Source organism: Ovis canadensis, chromosome 20, assembly GCF_042477335.2.
Source record: "Ovis canadensis isolate MfBH-ARS-UI-01 breed Bighorn chromosome 20, ARS-UI_OviCan_v2, whole genome shotgun sequence".
Classification (NCBI taxonomy): Eukaryota; Metazoa; Chordata; class Mammalia; order Artiodactyla; family Bovidae; genus Ovis; species Ovis canadensis.
The window spans coordinates 62,435,477-62,457,845 of NC_091264.1; the positions used below are offsets into that span (position 1 = coordinate 62,435,477).

At 43.5% G+C, this 22,369-nt stretch overlaps 2 protein-coding genes across 2 annotated transcripts in view; one reads left to right on the forward strand and one right to left on the reverse strand.

The window, feature by feature from the left end:
- Positions 1-853: 853 nt before the first annotated feature.
- On the reverse strand, positions 854-20,236 carry RIOK1 (RIO kinase 1). Its single transcript, XM_069563098.1, has 17 exons — positions 19,656-20,236; positions 16,790-16,994; positions 15,959-16,049; positions 15,022-15,091; positions 13,617-13,659; positions 11,779-11,871; positions 10,478-10,590; positions 10,291-10,371; positions 9,014-9,100; positions 8,478-8,615; positions 7,972-8,075; positions 7,652-7,758; positions 7,334-7,399; positions 5,977-6,096; positions 3,838-3,891; positions 2,471-2,623; positions 854-1,446 (listed from the first exon to the last, which is right to left on the reverse strand). Exons 1-17 carry the CDS (start codon positions 19,724-19,726, stop codon positions 1,336-1,338), a joined length of 1,707 nt encoding a protein of 568 aa, XP_069419199.1. The 5' UTR covers positions 19,727-20,236; the 3' UTR covers positions 854-1,335.
- CAGE1 (cancer antigen 1) overlaps positions 19,893-22,369 on the forward strand; it is a 39,668-nt gene continuing 37,191 nt past the window's right edge. The window contains exon 1 of the mRNA XM_069563105.1: positions 19,893-20,394. Coding sequence (XP_069419206.1) covers positions 20,382-20,394 — 13 coding nt within the window. The 5' untranslated portion in view covers positions 19,893-20,381. The remainder of the gene's footprint in view (positions 20,395-22,369) is intronic.

Sequence of the window (22,369 nt, forward strand, 5' to 3'; positions counted from 1 at the left end):
ATCCTGTAGCTCCTATACTTAGAATCCAAAGGCTTCTCTCCATGTCCACTGCTACCATCCTATACCAAGCCACCATCATCTCTCACACAGGTCACAATAAATACCCAGCAGGCCCTTACCCCTTGCCTCCTGGTCAATTCTCCATGGAAGTCAGAGTGATTGCAATTCTTTAAAAACAAGTCAGATCACATCATTCCTCTGCTCAAAACCTTCCAGGCGCCTACCACCACCCGATCTAAGCCACTTATGTCCCATCTCCCGGACCCAACCCTACCCCCCAAGTGGTTACGATGCCCTAGCTTTTGGTGTCTGCAACATTTCAGGCACACTTCTGCTTCAGGGCCTTTGCACTTGCTGTCTGCTTTGCCTGGACCATTATTCTCTCCCAACAGGCACACAACTCACAGCCTTCAAGTATCTGCCCAAATATGGCCTCTTCTAAACGTGCATGCCTCCACTGCCCCAAGCAGTGCTAGTTCTTCCATGGAATTTACTAGGCTGATACACTGTCTTCCTATGAAAATGCAAACTACCTGAAGGCAGTAACTTCTGGCTGCTTTACGCAGCTGACCCTGCTCGTCCCTCAGTAACCCACGGATCCAAGCCAGTGCAGGCTTCAACTTAAGGAAAACTAGGATTATCCATGGAACTTGCCTTTGATTTACTGCTGTGTCTCCCATACCTAAAACACCCAAATATTGATGAATGAATGAATGAATGAATAGGCCACATATTTGAATGTGAAATAGCTTATGAACTGGGAGGTACCAGCTCAGAGAAGAACAGTAAAGATGAAGAGTAAGTATACTATAAATAATTATCAGCACACATAGAATGAAGCTGCAATGAACAATGATATCAACAGCCAACTGAATTCTCTGTATCGGTAAATCTCCCTTTCGTAGAAACTATGGCCTTATAGTCCAATAATCCCAGGTGTGTCTTTGGTACAAACAAAGCAAAAACAACTTGCCTAAGTTTGTCCAAAGTGCCGTTACACTTACACAAAGGGCGGGAATGCTCAATATGTTTAAATAATTACAGTGCTTTAGAAGCAACATTGCAAAAGATAAAAATATACAAAAATAAAATTGTATGAAGTTCATTAAAATAGTGGCTTAAATAAATCCTCTATCAATACTACACAGAGCTAGGGAATGGACCTAGACAACAGAGCTCAGAGCTGTTTACATAATTACATGAAAACTGGTCCTCAGGGACACTGCAGTAAAAACCATTTGGTTAAAATCAATAACCCGTCCTCCAGAGGCAGCTCAGTGCACAGGTGTGAAACGTAACTGATGGAAAATTACTGTACATGATACAGTTCTGGTTCTATTTGCCCCTTTTCATCTTGGCTGCCTTCTCCTTTCTTTTTTTCACGTGTTTAGGAATTTTGTTTTTCCTTTTCTCTCTCTGGGCTTCCTTGACCATCTTTTTTCTTTCCTGTAAAACAGAAATAAAAAGTATGAGGATTTCCTGGTGGTCCAGTGGCTATCGATCTGCTGTGCAAGGCCCCGGGTGGGGGGCCCCCTCCTGGTTGGGGACGAAGGTCCCTCGTGCGCCCCAGCCAGATGGCCTGTGTGATGTGTGTCACCGTTAAGACCCAATACCACCAAATCAACTAGTGGTTTTTTAAGAAAACAGTTTGGAAAAAACCAAAAGCAAAAACTCTGCAAATTTCATTCATTCTGAGTAGTCACATTATTATTACAACTAAATTGTTAAATCTATGTAAGAAGATAAAAAGCGAGTGTCAGAAAAACACTGAAAATGATTATGGCTTGGTGGTGGAACTGAGGGGTGAACACTGTCTTTACAATTTATTTCAGACACTGCAAGACCATCGACACAGATGCCCATGGGGACATTATTATAATAAATGTGTGCGACTTCTTTTCTTTATGTGGTTTGTATTCTAACAGAAATAAATGTTGGAATGAGAGAAAAAATACATATTTCCAGGAGACAAAGAGAGAACGTGTACTAGGGAGCTGTCTCTTGGAAGTCTTGGAACCCAGACTCTCCAGGGTTTAAAGGATTAGGCTAAGAATAAAGAGTAACAGTTACTCAGCCATCATGGATCATTGCATCAGTAGCGTCTCTTATGTCTACAGGCAGCAGTGGAAGAAATTTCTGAGGTTCTGAAAATGGGGAGCTGGGCTGTAAGAATGCCCCTGGGACGGTTTTTTGCTATTTCACCACAGGGGCCACTCCAGCAGCATTCGTACAAGCGCATGACGACCACTCTCGATCAACGCACTGAACTAGTGCGTCCTCTCCCTGGGCAGTGCCCAAGGGCTCCTAGAAGCAGCCCACTCTCTAGATGATGTTACCACCAAAGCAAAGTTCACACTTCAGGAACTAAAAATTGATACTTCAGCTACTCTGATCCAGACATCTGAGCACACAGCCTCAAGGGACTGTGTGGTTGTGTTGACAAAGGTGGGAACATGCGCTCTCAGCTAACCTTTCTATCAACTTCAAGGTCGGCAGGGGGCTTCCTGGAGCCGGCGTGATCCCCCTGCTCTTCAGAGTCTGTGTCAGAGCACTCCACGCTCCCTGCATCTTCTGAATCAGAACCAGTCTCTTCCTGAACCTGGCTTTCCAGGAGTGCAGGGACCTTGAAAACATCACAGGACCATGTTATTCTCAACAAGCCAATTCCTTACTGGCATTCAATGAGTTAATGACAGAATTCAGATTTCAGCCTCACAGACTTTGAAAATCACATCCCGTACTGAAACATCAAAACAACAGGATCCACACTTGGCAGGAAGCCTGAAGCAGCCATTCCAGGATGGCTGGGGATGCTCCCAACGTGGGGAGCCACCCAGATCAACAGCAGGACTGTTCCACCCCCTGCAGCACATCCCATGGGCTGAGCTGGGATTTGGAACACAGACAAGAGAGAAAAGTGAACATATCTGGATAACTTCACAGCTGTCGGCCTGCAGATTAAATTTCAAGTGGAACATTTGTTAATCCAAGAGGGAAGACAATCTTTAAACAAAAAACATGTTCACTTTTTTCCCTGAAGGTTAGCAGTTTTTAAAGCAGCAGGAAGCATTTTTTAAAGCACAAGGCTTTGTTTTCATAAGAAGAAAAAAAAAACACAGATCTTTACATGGTGATGTACAAAAAGGCTTCCTGGCCAGTGGTAACAGAATCTTCCTGCTCTGGAATTCAAAGCCAACTATCCTTGTCACACCTGCCACAAAAAACCCAGAAACGCAGAATCCAAGAATTCTCCTAGTCCAATTCTTCCCACAAACAAGACAGTCAACTTTCAAAATGTAAACCTCAAACCTTCATATTAAGAACATCCATTAAAAACATCAAAAGAAGTAAGAACCAACTTTATTACTGCTTAAATTAGAATTAATCTCTGCTGTTTGAAAATGTTAAGACACAACAAAGCTGCTGTAAGAAAAATCACTACTGGAATCTGCAGCGTGAGATGGCAAGACTCGTGGGCCCTGCCCTCAGCAGACTGTGCGCTAGGGTGAGACCAGACCCCGTGGCTATTTTAAGCTGCTTATAGAAACATCTAGAAGCACGTGGTTACTGTTAACAGCTTCACCAGCGAAAATAGGATACACAAAAGATCGACGCCTCAGCTACAACAACAGACCAATTCAGGGGCAGAGTACACAACAAACGACACGTGCCCACAGCTCAGTCTCACGGGTAAAAGGAACGGACACGATGCCCATGGACCATGGAAGCATCTGCACCAGTAACAGCGCACCACTGTTACTTCAACACTAATAATAACTGACACATAATTTTATACCCTTTTGAGTTTTCATGTAAATGAATACTTGTTCTTCATACCTTCTGAACGCCCGACAGATCTTTCTTCAGTCCCGTGACAGTTTGGTATAGAATCTTAAAACCAAAGAGACAAAAACAAAAAGAATCAGCATAAAACTGAGCACTGAAATATCCTGCAATATTAAGAAAGGGTACTGTTGCTGGCTGAATGATACCTCGTTTGAATATAAAAAGGTGTCCAAACTGTCTCACGGGACACAGCGCCTAGGATGGGTGCGGTTCTCCTCCATAACCACAGCAGGTCTGCACACCCTGCTGGGGCCTCCACTCACCTGCAGCCTGGGGGTTTTTATGGACACACAGCTGTATCCAGTCAGTGACAGGCAGTCCTAGCTCTGAAGCTCAGCTAAGTGTAACGTTCTCTATTCCCCCAAATAACTCCATTCCTTTCTCACTGTCATGAAAAGCTTTATATATTCAATATTATAAGCATTTTTAATGTCATCAAACATTTGGGGGAAATTTTTTCTCTCATTATATAATGACCCATACAATAGCCTCAATTTTGTTTCTTGGCCTGCAAAGCCTTAAACATTTACCCTCTGTTCCTTTAGCAGAAACAAATTTTCCACACCTTGAGCCTGTCTGCCGGGAGCCACCATGGGAGATCCCACCCATGACAAAAGTCATGTGGAAGAGAACTGTTAAGCAAGGCTTCAGAACTCAACGGGCTCCCTAGGCTTTCTCGAGCATCTACCCCCAAACCAGAATCTGTCTGTTTTACTATTTCATGACTTTCACCAACTCCTCTGACATTAACAGGGGGCTATCCCTGACCACCTTTCTCTGGAGAAAATTAACTTAGGGCTATAGCTAATAAGTCTCCTGGACATGAGAGGACTATTTCCAATCAAAACCCCTCTGTTAGCATTTTAGCTTGCTTGGCAGATATATCCAGACTCTTGCAGCTACACATGTGATTATTTACAGCCTCCCAACTGTGAGAGACACAGAAAGCCTAAAACATAGAGCCTTTCAAAGAGTTAAAAGTTATTAGAGTAGTGCTAATGTAGGATTTCATTATTGGGCCAATGCTTGTTGCTAAGTTCCCGTATCTCTTATCCACTGTGCACCTGGGAGTACATTAGTTAACATAGTGAGAAAGCAAGAAAAACAAGTGTAGCCTTGAAATTAACCACATCAGACTTTTGAGCTAATTGGTTCTTTCTTGTAACTCACTGCACCTTTGTGAGAATGTAACTCTGTTTAATACTTTTTGAGGCTGACATAGATTAGAAATATAAGAAAAAACATTTCAAGGGAAAATAAGTTTTCTGATGGAGAAGCCTTTATCAAAAGAGGGTCATAAAATGTTCATAGGCCTCCAAGGCCAGAAGATAATGTACACAATATTATTTATGGGAAAGGTTTGCAGAAAAAATCCTGGTTTCGATAAAGACAAAACAGATGTAATGTTTGGGCTGACTCTGTATGACTTTGCATCTTTCATTTGCCTCTGTGTACAAGTAAAAGTATAAAAGACCCTTTTAAAAATAAAAACAATGGGCCTCACTTGAAGAAGCTTGGTCACCCCGTGTTTTTCTTTTTTCTCTTTTTTTCTCTTTTACTTTCTTTTTTCAGGCTGATCCCTTGGAGCATAGAGGCTCCCTGCGTTCACTTATCTGCCCAGGTTTCTAAGACCTGAATAAGAAGACGTTCTGCGTCTTCACTCCCTCGGGAGACCGGGAAGGCACCTGTGGCCTCCGTGAACAGGGCAAACTTGTCTCAAAGTTTTATTGGCTTTCTATGTAAACCAAAGAATATCAGCCTCTTTCTCGCCTCTGTTTTCTCATCTATAATGTTCTTTCCTTATCTCTCTCTCTAAATCATCTGCCGACACCGTTTTTCTTTCAGGTTGCCCTGGATCCTGTGGGGGCTGGACCCCGGCCCCTGTCGATAGATCTAGCACGGCAACCGTGTAGAGCCTGGGCTTCCATACACAGCTTCCTTTCCTGTGATTACAGCCTGCTGGCCTCACTCGTTTCCTTTTGTAAAGACCAGTGGATTGATGTCCTCCACAAGCAACGTACGCAAAGGGTGTGCTATGCGAAGGGAATGAGCCGTCTTACTAGTTCAAAGGCAACACTCAAGACCACGGCTTCCCTGGTGAACTTGCTGAAGACAAACCAAGCTACTCACGTTGTCCTGCTGGGCGTTCATGGCCATGTCCTCTTCCTTCAGTTTCATCATTATATCCATATCCCTCTCGTAGTTTTTCACTTCAGTCAAGGTTCTAGGAATGTAAGCTCGCTTGAACACCTAACAGACGCAGAAGAACAGTGAAATGGAGACTGAGTCACGGCGCCCCACACGCACTGAGCCTGCCCGTGCCCTCAGTCATGCGCACTGAGCCTGCTGGTGCCCTCAGTCACAGAGCAGGTCATCACCACCGCCACACCCCCTGTGCGCAGTCTCAGCCAGGCTGTCTGCACACTTGGTGCGGCCTGTGCTGTGTGCTGGGCCACAGGAGATTGTGACTAACGATAAAACACAGAGTAATAAATGGTTACCCTTGGAATAACACTTCTTTCCCTTCTGTATTCCAGAAAGTGGCATTTCTGAGTGGGAGAGAAAGGAGCTGCTGTGAGCAAGTGCTGCCAGGCTACGAATAACAGAAGAAGAGGTCTTCCGTGGGAACACTGTCTGCCCTGCGCTACAGCTGGAAGTACGGGCTGCGCCATACTCACCCATCACACCAAGAGCTCTGAGAATTATTTTTTTTAAAAAGCCTCTGATGGATCACTTTCACAAAAAACATACTGACTCCCAACATCTTACAAAAAGTCTTCCTTTTTACCAAACATAAATATATAAAATCTACAACATTACGGTAATCAACATTTAGATCACTTAAAAATTCACATTAACAACAGAAACACACTTGCAGACTTATGGTCTGAGAACAAACTTATGGTTACTGGGGGGAAAGATGGGGAGAAGGATGGGGGGAAGGGATAATTAGGGAGTTTGGGGTGGACACACACACTGCTGTATTTAAAACGGGGTCACCAACAAGGACCTCCTGTATAGCACAGGGATCTCTGCTCAGTGTGGCAGCCTGGATGGGACGGGAGTCTGGGGGAGAATGGGTATGTGTATATGTGTGGCTGAGTCCTTCGCTGCTCACCTGAAACTATTACAGCACTGTTTGTTAATTGACCATGCCCTAATACAAAATAAAAAGTTTTAAAAAAATTCACCGTAGCAAACTAAAATTGGCTTTTCCTTCTCGAATCACATCCTCCAGTGGGTTCTGTAAAAATATTCTCCATGCAGGACTAGGGGCAAACAGGCCAGGAATGGAAGGATATAATGGGATATAAGCTACACAACTTGGGTCAATTTAATCATGTAACATGTTACATCTCAAGGAAACATCATCATCATTTAAAATGCTGCATATCTAATAAAACCAAGATCATGCCCCAGCAATATATGAAAAAAAAGACCTCAAGACACAAGTGTCTCCGAGGCTGTAACAGAGAATCAATCTTACCTCTTCATCCACATGATCTTGGCTGGACCTTTCTTCCTTGGTCCTTTGAGATGCTATTTCCATGGCCTTGGAAAGAAAACAAAAATCACCTTCCTTCACATTCAACCCACAGAACATACATCCATTACCCAGAAACCTGGCTTTACCACTGGTTTTTTACTAGAGTTTGATCCCTCATCTGTGAAATCAGAAGGAAAAGGTCTCTGGAAGCTGTCACGATGAACAGAAATGATGCTAAACCCCGAGTCCTCAGAAGTGACACAGAAATGCCACCACTACCGCTGCTTCCTGTTCCTCCCAGTCTCGGCCCCACCTCACCTTCGAGAGATACGCATCCATGTTTTCGGATGTAATTGATGGATCCGTGACAAATTCAAAGAGCTCCCGCACAGTCATCACAGCAACGCCATGCTTCAGAAAGAAATCTGCCAGAGAAGATGCTTGTGAGGGCTCTGTGAGGGAAAAGGTTGCTATTCCAATCTCTTCACAGACAAAGAGATAAAATTCACCATCCCTGGGCCAAGGGTGTCAGTATCACTGAGTCAAACGATTCAGTGCCACGGTTCTCTCTCAACAGCTTAGCGGAGCATGGAGCTACAGGTGCAAACAAGCTGGGGAGAAGCCCAGTCTCCACTCACCATTGACGTTGGCGCAGTCCTTTCTCAAGAACTCCAAGGCATGAGGGTGGTCGTGCTCCACGGACTGAGAAACATCGATGATGTGCACACCTCCGCCATGGTACCTGCGTGGGCCAGGGCACAGGGCTGAGCCACGCTGCCACCACACTGGCCCAGGGGCCAGGCCAAGGGCCTAGGGCACACCGCTGCTTGCCTGCATCTTGTTTAAAACTTTCTATTTTAAGAGCAACAGAAGACACTAATAATGTGACCAAAGTGGATAAGGAGAAGAGCCACTGTGACTAACAAGAGATGAAAACTGAAAAATTTCCAAAGTCCTTTTAACCCCACCAGTGATCAGAGCACTCAATCCTGTGCCTGAGGCCACCAAACACGTCCTACCCTGTGACCCTGTGGAAGCCAACTTGAAAACTGAGAATTTAGATGACTTCTTGGATTGGGATTTAGTTCATTTCCCTAAAGGATGTGATGGGACTCGTGGAGGGTCACGTGGGTCACCCACTCACAGCATGTTGAATTCACTGAGGTCCGCGTGCACCAGCCTGGCGTCCTGGTACATTCTCCTCATGTACTCGATCACTTGCATGTACAACTCCCGAGCCTTGGACTCTGATAACTGGACGTTTTTCAAGAGCGGCGCTGGCCTTGAACAAAAATAAAGTGAACAACTCAGATAAGCAGACTCAAGTTTTTCTTGCTTCCTGCTACACTGTTACACACTCTTCTCTTCTATGGTTCCTCACTGATCAGTTTAGTTCTCTCTAGAGATACGGTTCTAAAGAGCTGTCCACAAACAGGTGCTCTGCCAGCATAAGACATTCCTGAAAAACAAGGTGAGCGCTGTTGCTCTGAAGCATTCTGAGACTTAAAAAGGTTAAACAAATTAAAAACCCTATGTACTAATAGAGTGGGAAAGACTTATTAAAAGATATTCCAAGACAAAACGAACTATTTAAACGGGAAATATTCATATATTGGATGATTCATAGCACTTAAAAATACAATGCTGGGCATGTAATTACTAGCTCTCCCAGGCACTCACATGTCATCTTTGCCGATGAAACCCATGACGAGAACATGACTTCGCAGCAGGATGGGTTCTGGGCACGGAACCTCTGCTGTGTTTAGCCTGTGATACAAAAGCAGAAGAAAAGGACAAATGAGAAGCTGAAACCAACGCTCTAAAGCCTCTACTCTGAAACAACGGGCAGTGCACTTCCTCACAGTGCAGGACTGACAGGCTATGAGCAAATGGCACCCCAGCCTCTTGAGCTATCACTTCATTCCCTAACCTCTAAGATGCCAAGGACTGTCAGTGGCACCGTGACACATCACCAAGAATGGCAAAGCACTGGCAACTGAACTAGGTCCCACAGCCTCGAACACCCAGTTCAAAGCCAGAGGTGTTAAAACTATGAAGACAACACAGAAGGTATGTTTGCGATTCTCTTTTGAGTTGATCAGTGTGAACAATGATTAATAAAAATAGTGGACTCATGGCCAGTCGCTAATTGAGCATAAGATTTCAAAACAACTTTCAAACAAGCAGACTTGGTTGTCTTTCAGTTGCTAAGTCGTGTCCGACTCTTTGGGACATCATGGACTGCAGCATGTCAGGCTTCCTTGTCCTTCACTATCTCCTGGATTTTACTTAATAGTACAAAAATATCCAGTGTATGACACCTAGATATAGCAAATAAAATGTTAAAAAATATTTGAAGGAGAGAAAGAAGACCTTCATTATTTGAAGTATATTTAAAACTTCAAATGAGGAAGCCTAAAGATGCCTTTACTTGATACAAAGGTGCCAAGGCAAAGAATATACAAATGTGTCCAGAGTTGGACTGAAGAAGAGGAAACTACGATCGAGAGTTCGGGGCCTAACAAAACTGCCTCACAGGCCAGCACCTGCACAAAATGACACGTCATCCTCCCAACCTGCTCGTGTCACCTGCCTGCTTCAAATCCTGCAGGCTCTCTATCACCCTCACAGTAAACTCGAAACCTCACGTGGCTCCCAAGGCTTTTCACGTGACCCAGCCTTGCCCAGTAAACATGAGTCATGGCAGAATTCTTCCGCGATGGGTTTGTACAACAGGGAGAGAAGGTGGTTGTTATTTGCTCAGAAACATTTCCTCTGTTTACCCCTGCACATCTAAGGGACAGCCCTGAGAGTCCCTGGCCCTGGCAGAATCACAGCAGGTCTGCTGGGAGTGAAGCACCGCGGCTGACAGCCAGACACGGAACACACAGACATCCCCCCCCCAAGTCACCTGCTGCATGCATGCGCACACATACCCCCCCACCCTAGACAGTCACCTGATTAAGTTCCTCATTTCCTTCTCTGCCCACGTTTTCACCATTTTTCTGGGGTTGCCTTTACAGTAGCCATGGCGAAATCTTGAATGAGAAAAATACTTGTTATTTCAATCATTCCATTATTCTAGTTTTTACTTTTTAGGATATAGAAATTAAGCCACTTGGGGAAAAAAAAATCTGAGCTGACCTGAATTCCCCACTGACATACTTATCCCGGTCTTTGAACACCAGAATTGAAGTTTTGTAAATTTTGATTGCTCTGCTCTCTCCATTTGCTGTGCGAGCATGATATACATTAGCCTATTTTAAGTCAAAAACAAAAGAAATTAAGTATGTTTTGCTTTTGTAATCTATTTGACTCTATCCTTGAAAGTTAAAAAGTCCAGTAAACTGAAATAATATGCATAAAGAATACCATCCTCTTTTGAATATGTGAATTAAAATATACAACATAATACTAAAAGGTATAGTAACTATACCTCCTACTTACATATATAGTAAAGAACAATTTAAATATATGTTAGATAGACAAAGAAAACAAACTTATGGTTACCAAAGGGGAAAGGTGAGGGGAAGGATTAATTAGGAGGCTGGGATTAACAGATACACGCTATTATATACAAAAAGGATAACCAACAAGGACCCACTAGATATATATATGTCTGAATCACTGAGATGCACACCTGAAACTAACACAACACGGCAAATCAACTACACTTCAATAAAGAATAATTCAAAAACAAGTCTTCGAATTAAATAAATACCTACATATATATATATATATATATACACACACACACGAGTAGTTTCAGACATTTTTATATTTCAAGTATGTGGAAAATATCTGAAGACATTCTCATATCTCATGATTTGTAAAGTGAGTCTCACTGAGAACTGCTTCTCATAGAATAAGTTGCTAACTGGAAAGTAACATGCCTGTCTTTCCCCACAGCCATACTGAGAAAGACGTGTGCTGACTCGCAGAGACTAGACCCCCGCCCCTGCCCCCAGCATAACTGTCTGACCATCTGAACCGGTGCTGGGCATGCCAGGATGGGCTGACAGCACTGGGGAGGCACACTTCTGTGCACAGCTCCTCCCGGCCATAACCCAGCCGTTTTTAAGAAATGGCACTGATTCAACTATCCCGATTTGGCACAGTTTATTTACTAAGTTTGCCTGAGTTTCACTTTGGGGGGGGGGGGGGTGCTTCCCTGGTGGCTCACATGGTAAAGAATCTGCCTGTAATGCAGGAGACCAGGGATTAATTCCTGGGATGGGAAGATCCCCTGGAGAAGGGAAGGGCAACCCACTCCAGTGTTCTTCCCCGGAGAATCCCACGGGCAGAGGAGCCTGGCGGGCACAGTCCATGGAGGTGCAACAAGTAGGATGTGGCTGAGCAACTGCCACTTTCACTTCAGTTTCACCTTGGATTCTGAAGTAAGCAAGCGAGCATGGAGACATTCAGACATCCAAAGACTGGCTCACCTCTTTTCCGGTGCTGATGCAGCCATTGATCTCTGCTATAACTCCCCTCGTCAGCATCTTGAACAGGATCATTCGTGTTCTGGGGTCCAACACCTAAATAGAAATGCGAAAAAGCAGAACGTTCAGACACAGTGGACCAAGGATCTCTCACAGAAGCATTAGACGCGAACCTGGAGCTAAGCACACTGTGCCATCTGCTCGGCGAAGAGACAGTCGCGATGGCACAGTTTCAATCACTCATCCGCAGTGAGTAAAATGTGAGATGAGACCCAAAGGAGCCAGGGAGGCAAGAAACCAGAAGGTTCACCCAGTCGGGGAAATCAAAGGCCAACAGGTCCAAGGGAAGCAGAAACTGACTTCAGACCCATGACAGCTACCAGAAATACAATCAAACCAGAGGTAACTTTGTATTTTTCAGCCATCATGGAAACAGGTGAAATTAACCTCTATTTTATTTAACCCAGTATATCTAAAACACTATTGTTTTAACAAGTGGCAAAGAAAGAAGTTATCAGAGAGAGCCTTATTCTGTTTCTCACACACAGTCTTCAAAGCCTGGTGTGCTGTACAATGCCAGCACACGACAAGCCAGCCCAGTGGCTGCCCTGGACACAAAGCTCCAAGCGACCACCAGCACTCTGCAGCTCATGAGTCAAACTGGCCACAGCCTGGTTTCTCTACAGCCTGCAAGCTGAAAATGGATTCTACATACTGAAATGTTAAAAATTGGGAATTCTCTGGAAGTCCAGCAGTTAGGACTCTCCACTACAGAGGGCCTGGGTTCAATCTCTGGTCAGGGCATTAAGATCCTTCAAGTGGCATGGTGCAGTCAAAAAAAAAAAAGAGAGAACTGTGACCCACAATGCCAGAGGTGTTTATCATTTAGCTCTGTAAAGAGCTGGCCAACCCCTGCTAGAGGTGGGTAAAACGGGGAAAGGCTTATCTCCTTCAAGGTCAGAGCAGTCAGTCTCAAGTAAAATGCAACCTCAGATTCGCTTTAACAAACAGAAGGCAATGAATTTAAAGGGTGTTATGCCTGTTCAGTAACTTAGAAGAAAATCTGAAGATTCATGTCTGACTGAGTCCCTGCTGCACACCCAGAACTAACATGGAACTGTAGGTCAACAGGGCTTCAGTTCAATACATGGAATGCTCTGGAATACCACTATTCCAAATGTGTCTGTGCTATGTGTATGGGACGGGTAGGGAGGTTGGCAGGGGGCAGAAGCGATGGTCTGACCTGTTTCATCACTCTCTTCCCATCAGATACCTGGGTCAATTCCAATATCCAATCACAACCTTTGACACGTGGTGGGGAAAGTTGGGTTTCCCCCCGCATTCCTGCATAAAGAATAACACAAGTCTAACTTCTAAACCAAGTAAGGGATTCTAATTGAATATCTGAAGGCATTACTGTCTCTCTCCTTTTCTCTACACACACACCTACACACCCACACACCCACACCCACACCCACACTTTGTGGTAGATACCTGACTCATCTCCTGGGAAGGCTCACAAAATTTCCGCAGACCTTGTTTAAGACAAAAGAAAAGATTCCTGGTCTTACAGGCAGTTCTGCTTCCCCCAAGAATATGAAAGCACTGCTGGGTGGCTTCATGGGCCATTCTGCAGGGCATGATTCTAATTCATCTATTTAAAGTGCTTTCAGAAATAAAGCAAAATGTAGATCTCTAAACTCAAAACTATGAGGAGGAGCAATTTTACACAAAAGCAATTCTAGGTGACATTAGCATGAAGCAAGGAGGATCAAAGCAAATCATGATTCAAAGACAGAAGCACTACTTTAAAGAGTGCAACACATTCATTTACACCATACCTGTTCTACAGTTGCTCTGTCCGCCTTATCTTTGATGCGATACCTAAGACAAAACCAAAAAAGTAAAGATGACATTCAAAATTCAGAGGAGCCAAAATCAAAAGATTCTAAATGTACATTATTCCATGATATTCCTAAGCAGGTAGTTCTTTAATAACGCATTTCATAACCTCGTTGTAGTTTCACCATTGTGTGAAACTTCACTGCCTTTAACAAGCCGTTCAGTTCCCTAGGGCAAAGGGAGCGTATCTGCAGTAAGAAAAAAAAACTTTCATCCATATTTCAGAAGGATTAAATAAGAGTAGTGGGGTAAAACAAACTATGCTGGAAAAAGAGAACAAGTCTGTAAGTACTATTTCTTAAACCGTTAATGATTTTCTCAGTACAGAATTAAAGTAATTTATAAGGCTTTCTCTTCAGAGTCCTTTTCTACAAAGAAACAAGCTTTTATCATTTCAACACAGCTACTGCACAAAAACATAGACTCTGATTACTTTGGCTCATATACTATGTGACTCAATTCACAGACTAACCTAAACCAATGAAAGATCCAAACAGGCAGTTTAGTGAAATACGATGGGCTGTTTCTCAAAAAGCTGGTATCCCTTATGTGTAATAATAAACCGGAAGAAAATTGCGTTTTAATTTTAAGTTCAGTTCTAACACTGCTATTTTTATGATCTTAGTGTTTTCTGTAACATATTGTTAATGCTTTAGAGTTATTAGCAACAGGAGGTGAGCCAAATCTTAAACATTTGTTTTTGAGAATAGAAATGTAAATGGAAACTGTTTTCAGTTAAACTATTTAGTTTTAAATCTGCTCTTACATTTTTAAGGCTACCCCAGTGGCTCAGTTGGTAAAGAATCTGCCTGCAATGCAGGAGACCCGGGTTTAATCCCTGGGTAGGGAAGATCCCCTGGAGGAGGAAATGGCAACCCACTTCAGTATTCTTGCCCAGAGAATCCCATGGACAGAGGAGCTGGGCATGTCCAGTCTGTGGGATTGCAAAGAGTTGGACACAACTGAGCAACTAACTTTCACTTTCCATTTTAAAAAAATACTTCATGGAAGGGACCAATCCTTAATAAGCTCTAAAAAGGGGACATTTTTTTATACTCTACCATTTTAGTTTAAACTGAAATCTACAAGCACTGTTACCCTGAGAGCACTTTCATGAATTTTACACGATTATAGTTTTAGCACAGATTTCTTAAGAAAACTCATCTAATATTTTCAAGTTAGAAGGCACAGGATATCCTCACTTAAACTTAAGAATTGGTTTAGGTATAAAAAGGAACATCCTTTGTAAAAGAATTACGACAGACGTGCTACTATCTGTCTACAATTAGTTCATATCAGTCACGTTTTATTTACTTTACTGTATATACTTGATATCTTACTTACATATCTGCTTCCTTTTGTCGAGACTTTTCAGTGACTTTGTTTATTACAGAATCAGTAACATTTAGCTTATCTAAAAAAAAAATCCACAACATAAACAACATATAAGCCAAAGTTTCTAAACAGGATACTTTCCCCCTTTCCCTTCTCTACTTTCTAAATATTTTATTACACGGAGTTATGTATTTTAGTAATGAAAAGTGTGTTTTGTGTTTTTAAGGGTAAGCACTTACTTACTAACAAAGATGATCACTTTCATCATGACAGGTGTCATTTCTCAGCCAGAGAAATCTAGATTCAGAAATCCCTAAAAAATATTCTATCTGCTCTTTCAGACATTTAATATTTTGTACAACTATCATAAATATTATAATTCTAAAAATGTCAGTTTCACTTCCAATTACAGGTCTGTGCTAGGGATGATCAGATGTGAGAGCTGTCATACCAGGCTCCTAACAGCCTTCGTCTACGAGAGAAAGAAGACCCCGTGTTTCCCAAGAGGCTTCAAATTCACACTGTGATTCCCTGGATTCGACAGGTCATTAAATGATTAATGCCACACCGAAAGTCAAACAAAATGTGATTACATTCAATAGTTGATTATATTCAACACTTGATTATATTCAAGTGTTTCCACCATTCTACTACAAGGTAACCCTACTACAAATCTAATACAGAACCGATGATAACCTGATTGAGCATCTGTACCTTTGTATTTCCATAACAGGAGAGAACATAGGACTAAAGAAGTGTCAGCTAGAGTCTCTTCTTGAAGTCATGTTTTTAATTACTAAATTTTAATTTCCTTTAAGCTTTATTATTTACCCTGTAACACTGAATATACCCATTGATTGATCTAATAAAATTTTATAACAGTTTTTGTTGTCTTTGAAGAGTCTTCTCATTACCTAGTGAGAGGAACTGTATCTTAAAAACTCACCTAGATTAATTTTATTCTCAAATTTCCGTAAAACTTTGTCTGCTGGAGTAGACATTTTGGCTGCATTGAAGCTGGGAGTCTGTCTATTGGCCTAGAAGAAATGAGTTCCAGAGATGAAAGCTCTAGATATACATACAAGCCTAAATTTCATCCCATCTTCCCTTGGTTCATAGTTAATTATTAGGGAGTACCCTAAGGGAAGGGAAGGATCAATTACATTTGCCCAAGAGGGTTTTAAAAATGCACTTGAAATATGCTAGACATTCAGAGACGTCTTCTTTTTTAAAAGGACTTTTTGTGGCTCTGGAATTTACTAAAAGATCTGCAGGCTATGTTGCTCTGCAGTCCTAGGCTACACAGACTTTCATTCTTCATCATTTCCATATTGCTGATAATGATGTGGATTCATTCCATAATCAGTAAATTTAAAAATTATTTAAATCATCATAAGATTAAGAGCCTTAAAAAAACTGCCTGGGAGAAGACACAAATATGCAGTTCACTGCAAATAGTAACAAAACAGAGAAAAGTGCAGCTTAACTAGTAAATAAAGAAAAGCACATTAAGTATGTAGAGGTGCTTTGTTTTCACTTATGAACAGACAAGAGACACTTAGCGCCTAATGGGGACACAGGTTCAGTTTAGCAAAGTGAACAATTCGGGAGCCGGACCCTGGTGAGAGTGCGCAGCACCGCTGAACACTGAACTGTGCAGTTAGCTGTGGTGAAGACACGGTACACTTTATATTATGTGACTTTTACCACAACAGAAAACAACTCAAGAGGACATAAGCAAACAACACAAAGACATACAGGACTGTGTATAAAATACCTGAGGGTTACTCCCTCCACCTGAAGCGAAACACCGGGTGAGCTTTCCGACTCCATCGCCCCAGGCCCAGTCATCGTCATCGTCATCCTCCCCGTCCTCCTCCTCTTCCGGCTCACTCTCACCCATCTTCTCATTGGCGTTACTCTGAAGGTCTTCAAATACAACATCACCTTCCTCTTTGACGGTATTCAAGTCAATGTTTTCACTAGAAATAACAATGTTTTAGCCTGTTTACACATTCTTAATTGGACTTACATATGTATTTATTTAAGAGAGAGTAGACGAATCTATACAGATATATCAAAAAGGTTCAGTTACAACATGTATCGCCCAATAAATTCAAACTTAATACCAAGTTGTCCTGTTTCTGAGTTCTATTTCAGCTGTTGGGTGATTCTCCAGGTCCGACTAAAGAAGTCGTATTCATCAGGTTATTAAATCTGCTCCTGCCTTTGTTATTTCTCTGCTGAATGAATTAGCTCTGATCAGCACAGCAGACCTGAACTCCAGGAAAACCACTCACAAAGCTGCTCTAAGAGCACACAGGGGAGGCTTTCTGACAAATCTTGGGAATAAGTCTAAAGCTTTATTTCAAGCCTTACCTTGAACTCAATTATCACTCTACAACGAAAAAAAGCTTTATCAAGACTTGTGTTACACAAAGAACTTCAAATCACCCTTGCTCCTGAAAGGAAGGATGGTGACGAGAAGCAGCACAAATGGGAGAAGAGGGCCGGGTATAACTAAATGGGAGAAGCGGGGATTGTCAAACCCAGAGAACTGGCCCAGAGTAAGGGATTACAACTAACAGGGTCTGTTTTTGCCATGTGAAAATTCAGACCAGCGTTACTGAATCTTCTTAGTTTCTCAAGAGAAGCCAGAACTCTGCACTTTTGTGGAAAATCTCCCACTTAACTGGTGTGTTCAATTTTAACAAACCACTGTGCACACCAACACAACATGTCTGCAGGTCAGATTCCCAAGAGGCAATACTACCAGTTTTGAGGCATCAGGTGGAGAGCAAGTATAGAAATCACGTAAAAAACACAATGATACGCATTTCAACACAGGCAGAGAGGAATTTAAGTAAATTCAGATGAGCAATCCTGACTCATTAATTAGCCACGGCTTAGAGGGCTCCAAATCTCCATGGATACGGCTGGGAAGAGAACAAATAATCATTAACCCCCTGCTGTTTATTAGAATTTCATAACCATAATCCATCAATCGATCCTTCAGACTGCCAACAACCTCAAGTGGCATGTTAAAGCTATACTGTCACTTGTACCACAGCTTCTCCACCTCAGCTGGGCAATCCCTTGCTGTGGGCGGTGGTCCTGTGCAGCAGCATTTCTGGCCCGAACTTTCCAGATGCCACGAGTGCACAACCACCCCAAGCTGTGACAATGTCTCCCAAGTTCCTGGAGTCGGCAAAACCCACTGGTTTACATCTTCACAGTGTCCAGTGCACACTCGTGACTGTTCACCAGTCGCACGGGCTCTGTTTCTTCCTCCCACTTGACTTAGTCCCTAGGGACCGCTGCACGCTCACCTGAAAACACTGACCTGCAATGCCTTCCTCATTTCTCTGGCTAAATACTACATACCCTTCCAGTAATTAACTTTGCTCAGGGAAGGCTGCCCGGTTCTTCTCCTCTGTACTACTTACCCAAAACTCATACAAATAATTTGTCCAGTTACTGAATAGGTGGCCCCTGATAGAATGCAACCTCTGTCACCCAGGGGAACATTTACCAATGTATCAAGATCAAGTGATATAAGATCTGTCACACAGAAAGCGATCAACCTGTATTTACTGAAAAATAAAGCAATACCGTCTGCACACAGTAAATCCTTACTATGAATATAAAGTAAAAACCATTTTCTCATAATTCCAAAATGAAGACTGTTTCATTTTGCTTTCAAAGTAGAAGTTATCCCCAATTTCTTTTGACTCCCACTTCACATCTATTCTATGGTTAGAAACCTGTCCTTCTACTTCCAGAACACCTCGGTCTAGCGCCCATGATCTATGAACTGAATTTTCTTAGTCCTTTCAAACCGTGTCCACTCCTGCCCTCCCAAACCATCTCCTCCATAGCAGAATGATTCCTTTCAATCACACGCTGGGTGATGTCACTGCCCTGCTCAAAGTGTGGCTTTCTACAGCATCAAGAAGAATCTCTCAGATCCTTTCCATTCCTCGCTCTTAGGCTCTGGCTCCTCACTTCTGCACCAGCCGATCTCTTCAATTACCTCCACTGTGCTCTGGGCGCAGCGACCTCTAGATCCTCCTTCCACAGCCAGGAGGGACCACACCTGCTGTCCCCTCTTCCCCCTCTGCTTCCAGAGGTTGGCTCCTTTTCGCCCTTCCCATCTGGACTTCACGTTCCCTGACCGTTAAGTCACTGCTTAGTTCTATCAACTGTTTGCATAGTATATGTCATCTGGTTAAAAGAAAAAAAAATCTCCATGTACTTATGTCTCCGCCTCCTTCCCAAGTAGAAGGGGCTTAGTTTGTCTTGTTCATCACCGTCTTCAGCGCCGAGGACAGAACTGGCACACAGTAGGTGCTTAAACATTTCTGGAATGCTAAAAGCTAAAGCTAGGTAGTTAAAAGCTCAAACACCTGCTTCCCTGTCGCTCTCCACAACTCTAACCCCTCAGGGATGCTGACAACCCGGGAGCCGCGAACTAACTGCCGTCACCTGGATCGAAAGGCCCGGTTGGGATGGAGAAAGCCCCAAACGGCTGAGAAAAGATGCCCAAGGAAGATGCTTATGACTGGTCTCCCTCTCAACCGCAAACAAGGGTCAACGCCCCCAGGGGACCGCGGCGGCGGCGGCGGCGCACTCCGGATGCCCACCTGTCCGAGGAGTCCGCGTCGTCAAACTGCCCGGGGACCACCCGACTCATCAGCAACCGCCGGTAGTCCATGGCGGGAGCACACAGGGACGGTTCCGCCAGCCGGTCCAACGGCCTCTGAGCTAACGCCCGCCTCAGAACCGTTCTGTGAACGCCGCGCCCTACGCGCGCGCCACGTGCGGGTACCACACGCCAAACGCCCGGACCTACGTCCGCCCCGACGGGAAGTCCCGCCCCCGAACGGAAGCTGTGTTCCTGCCGGAAGTCCCGCCTCGCGCGGGGGCTGAGCCCTGAAAATTGACCTTCCGCGGAAACCGTCGGGTGTGTGGCTGAGTTGCTGTGGTCGGTCCCCGCGGGTCCTGGGCTGGCCTTCCTTCCCGGAGCTCTCCGAGTCGGCTTGCCGCTTTGTCTCCTCCCATGGAGGCACGTGTCAGCTTGTCCGGGGCTGCTGGCCCTGAGGGCTCACTCCGTGTAAGCCCTTAACTGTGCGAATGGAGACCTGGAGGCGTCCTTCGCCGGGCCCGCGGGCACGTCTGAGGAGACGTCGGAAGGTCCGAGGGCCGGAACTCGGCAGCCGCGGCCGGGCGGACGTCACACAGGGGCGTTCCAGCGTGTCCGCACCCCGGCGGCCAGGCGTTGAAGAAAAAGATTGAAAGCGTTCTCCCCCGCGGTAGAGCCCAGGACGCAGGGAGGAAGCCCGAAATCCTTATTTCGGATCCGAGACTCTATGGACCCTGAAAGTGAGCACACTTTTGCGACCTAAAAAGTTTGTTACAATGTTGTGAGCTGGAAATAAGATGAGTGCTTTTCAGAAGTTAAACTTTGACTGAAAATTAAACTTGAGGATTTTTGCTAATAACCCCAGTGACACCTCTTTTCATTCCTGTCCTAAAACAGCTTAGAAGTATTTCTGGAATATCTATCCAATCACTTGAATAAGTTTTTTTGTTATGTGTGGCAGAAGTCGGGGGAGGACAGAATGAAAGATGAAAAAAGTAAGCCTAACTAAAAGAAAAAAAAAAGGAGAATTTGTAGATCATGCCATAGGAACAGAGTTGTAAAAGTTATAATTGGAAGTTGTGGGTTCGCAGACAAAATTTTGAAGAAATAAGGGCCTAGTAGTTTTTTGTTCTTGGAGAACGAAAGGATGCTTTAGTCCGCCTCCACCGCAGCCCACACAGCATTTATATATTTGGAACACAGTAGAAAAAGTGAGTATAAAGTCGGATCTTTCACCAATCCCGACTAGGCTGCTTGGCTCATTGGCTTTTTTATACTTAACCAAATGATGACAGATTTGAAAAAATTAAACCTCAATGAATTATTTATTAATTTGATAGTTCAATAAAAGAACCCAAGAGAATTATTAAATTGTTTTGATAAAAATATATCACTGGGGTGCAGGATTTAGTCAACATAGTCTCTAAACACTGGTTGGTTTACTGAAGGGGATATTGAAAAACCTTAAGTGGATTCTTTTTGTTTTGTTGCTGTTCAGTTGCTAAGTCATGTGTTTGCAACCCCATGGACTGTAGCCCACCAGGGTTCTCTGTCCCTGGGATTCTCCAGGCAAGAATACTGGAGTGGGTTGCCATTTCCTTCTCCAGGACTCCTCTTGAGGTCTGTATAATATGTGAGTTCCGACACTAATACCCTTGAAACAATGGTGAAGACTAAAATAGCAAACAAATAATGTGCTGAACTGTGAGATAGAAAGTTAAAGACATTGTAGGAATTTTAAAACTAGATGAATGATGAATAGGAAAGTTTTAGAAAGAGAAGCACCTGCCAGAGCAGACTATTGAAGTCATAAGGCGCACGATCTGTTTGCAGGAGAGTAAGCCTAATCTGACTGGAGCAGAAGACTGGGTGGGTACTGTGGGTTCCCGCTACATAAGGCCTAGAAAGTCAAACAGAAGAACTGGATTCCGGGTAATGTGATTGGGCAAGTTTTCTACTCTCATACCCTGACAAACCTGAGGAGGTCATGAGAATGTGGACCAGGATGATGCCACAGTGAGGGAAAGGAAGCATGGGTTATGAAAAACATCTTTAAAGGAGAAAAGGACAGGACCTGGAAGCTGAGTAGCCCATGGGTGATTAGGTAGAAGAATGTCAAAGACGGCTGGTTTTCAAGCCCAAGTGCCTTAGAGGATAAGCATGGTGTAGGGAAGGGAGGAAAAACTGAAGTGTAATGCTGGGTTTCACGTGGTAATGAGGTGATAGTATCAAGTACATAGAAACAGTGTTTTGCAGACGCTGACAGGTCTCTGATAATAGTAAGTCTTTTGATTAACAGGTCTCTGATAATAGTAAGTATCTTTTGATTAAGTGAGAGATCCTTTCACCTTCTGGGTCCCAATACTTCTTTTTGTACAAATCATTATTTACTACCATACAAAGGTAGTAAAGGCAAAGGAGAAATGGAGATATACCCATCTGAATGCAGAGTTCCAAAGAAGAGCAAGGAGAGAGAAGAAAGCCTTCATAAGTGATCAATGCAAAGAAATAGAGGAAAACAATAGAATAGGAAAGACTAGAGATCTCTTCTAGAAAATTAGAGATACCAAGGGAGCATTTCAGGCAAAGATGGGCACGATAAAGGACAGAAATGGTATGGACCTAACAGAACCAGAAAATAGAGGTGGCAAGAATACACAGAAGAACTGTACAAAAAAGATCTTAATGACCCAGATAACCACCATGGTGTGATAC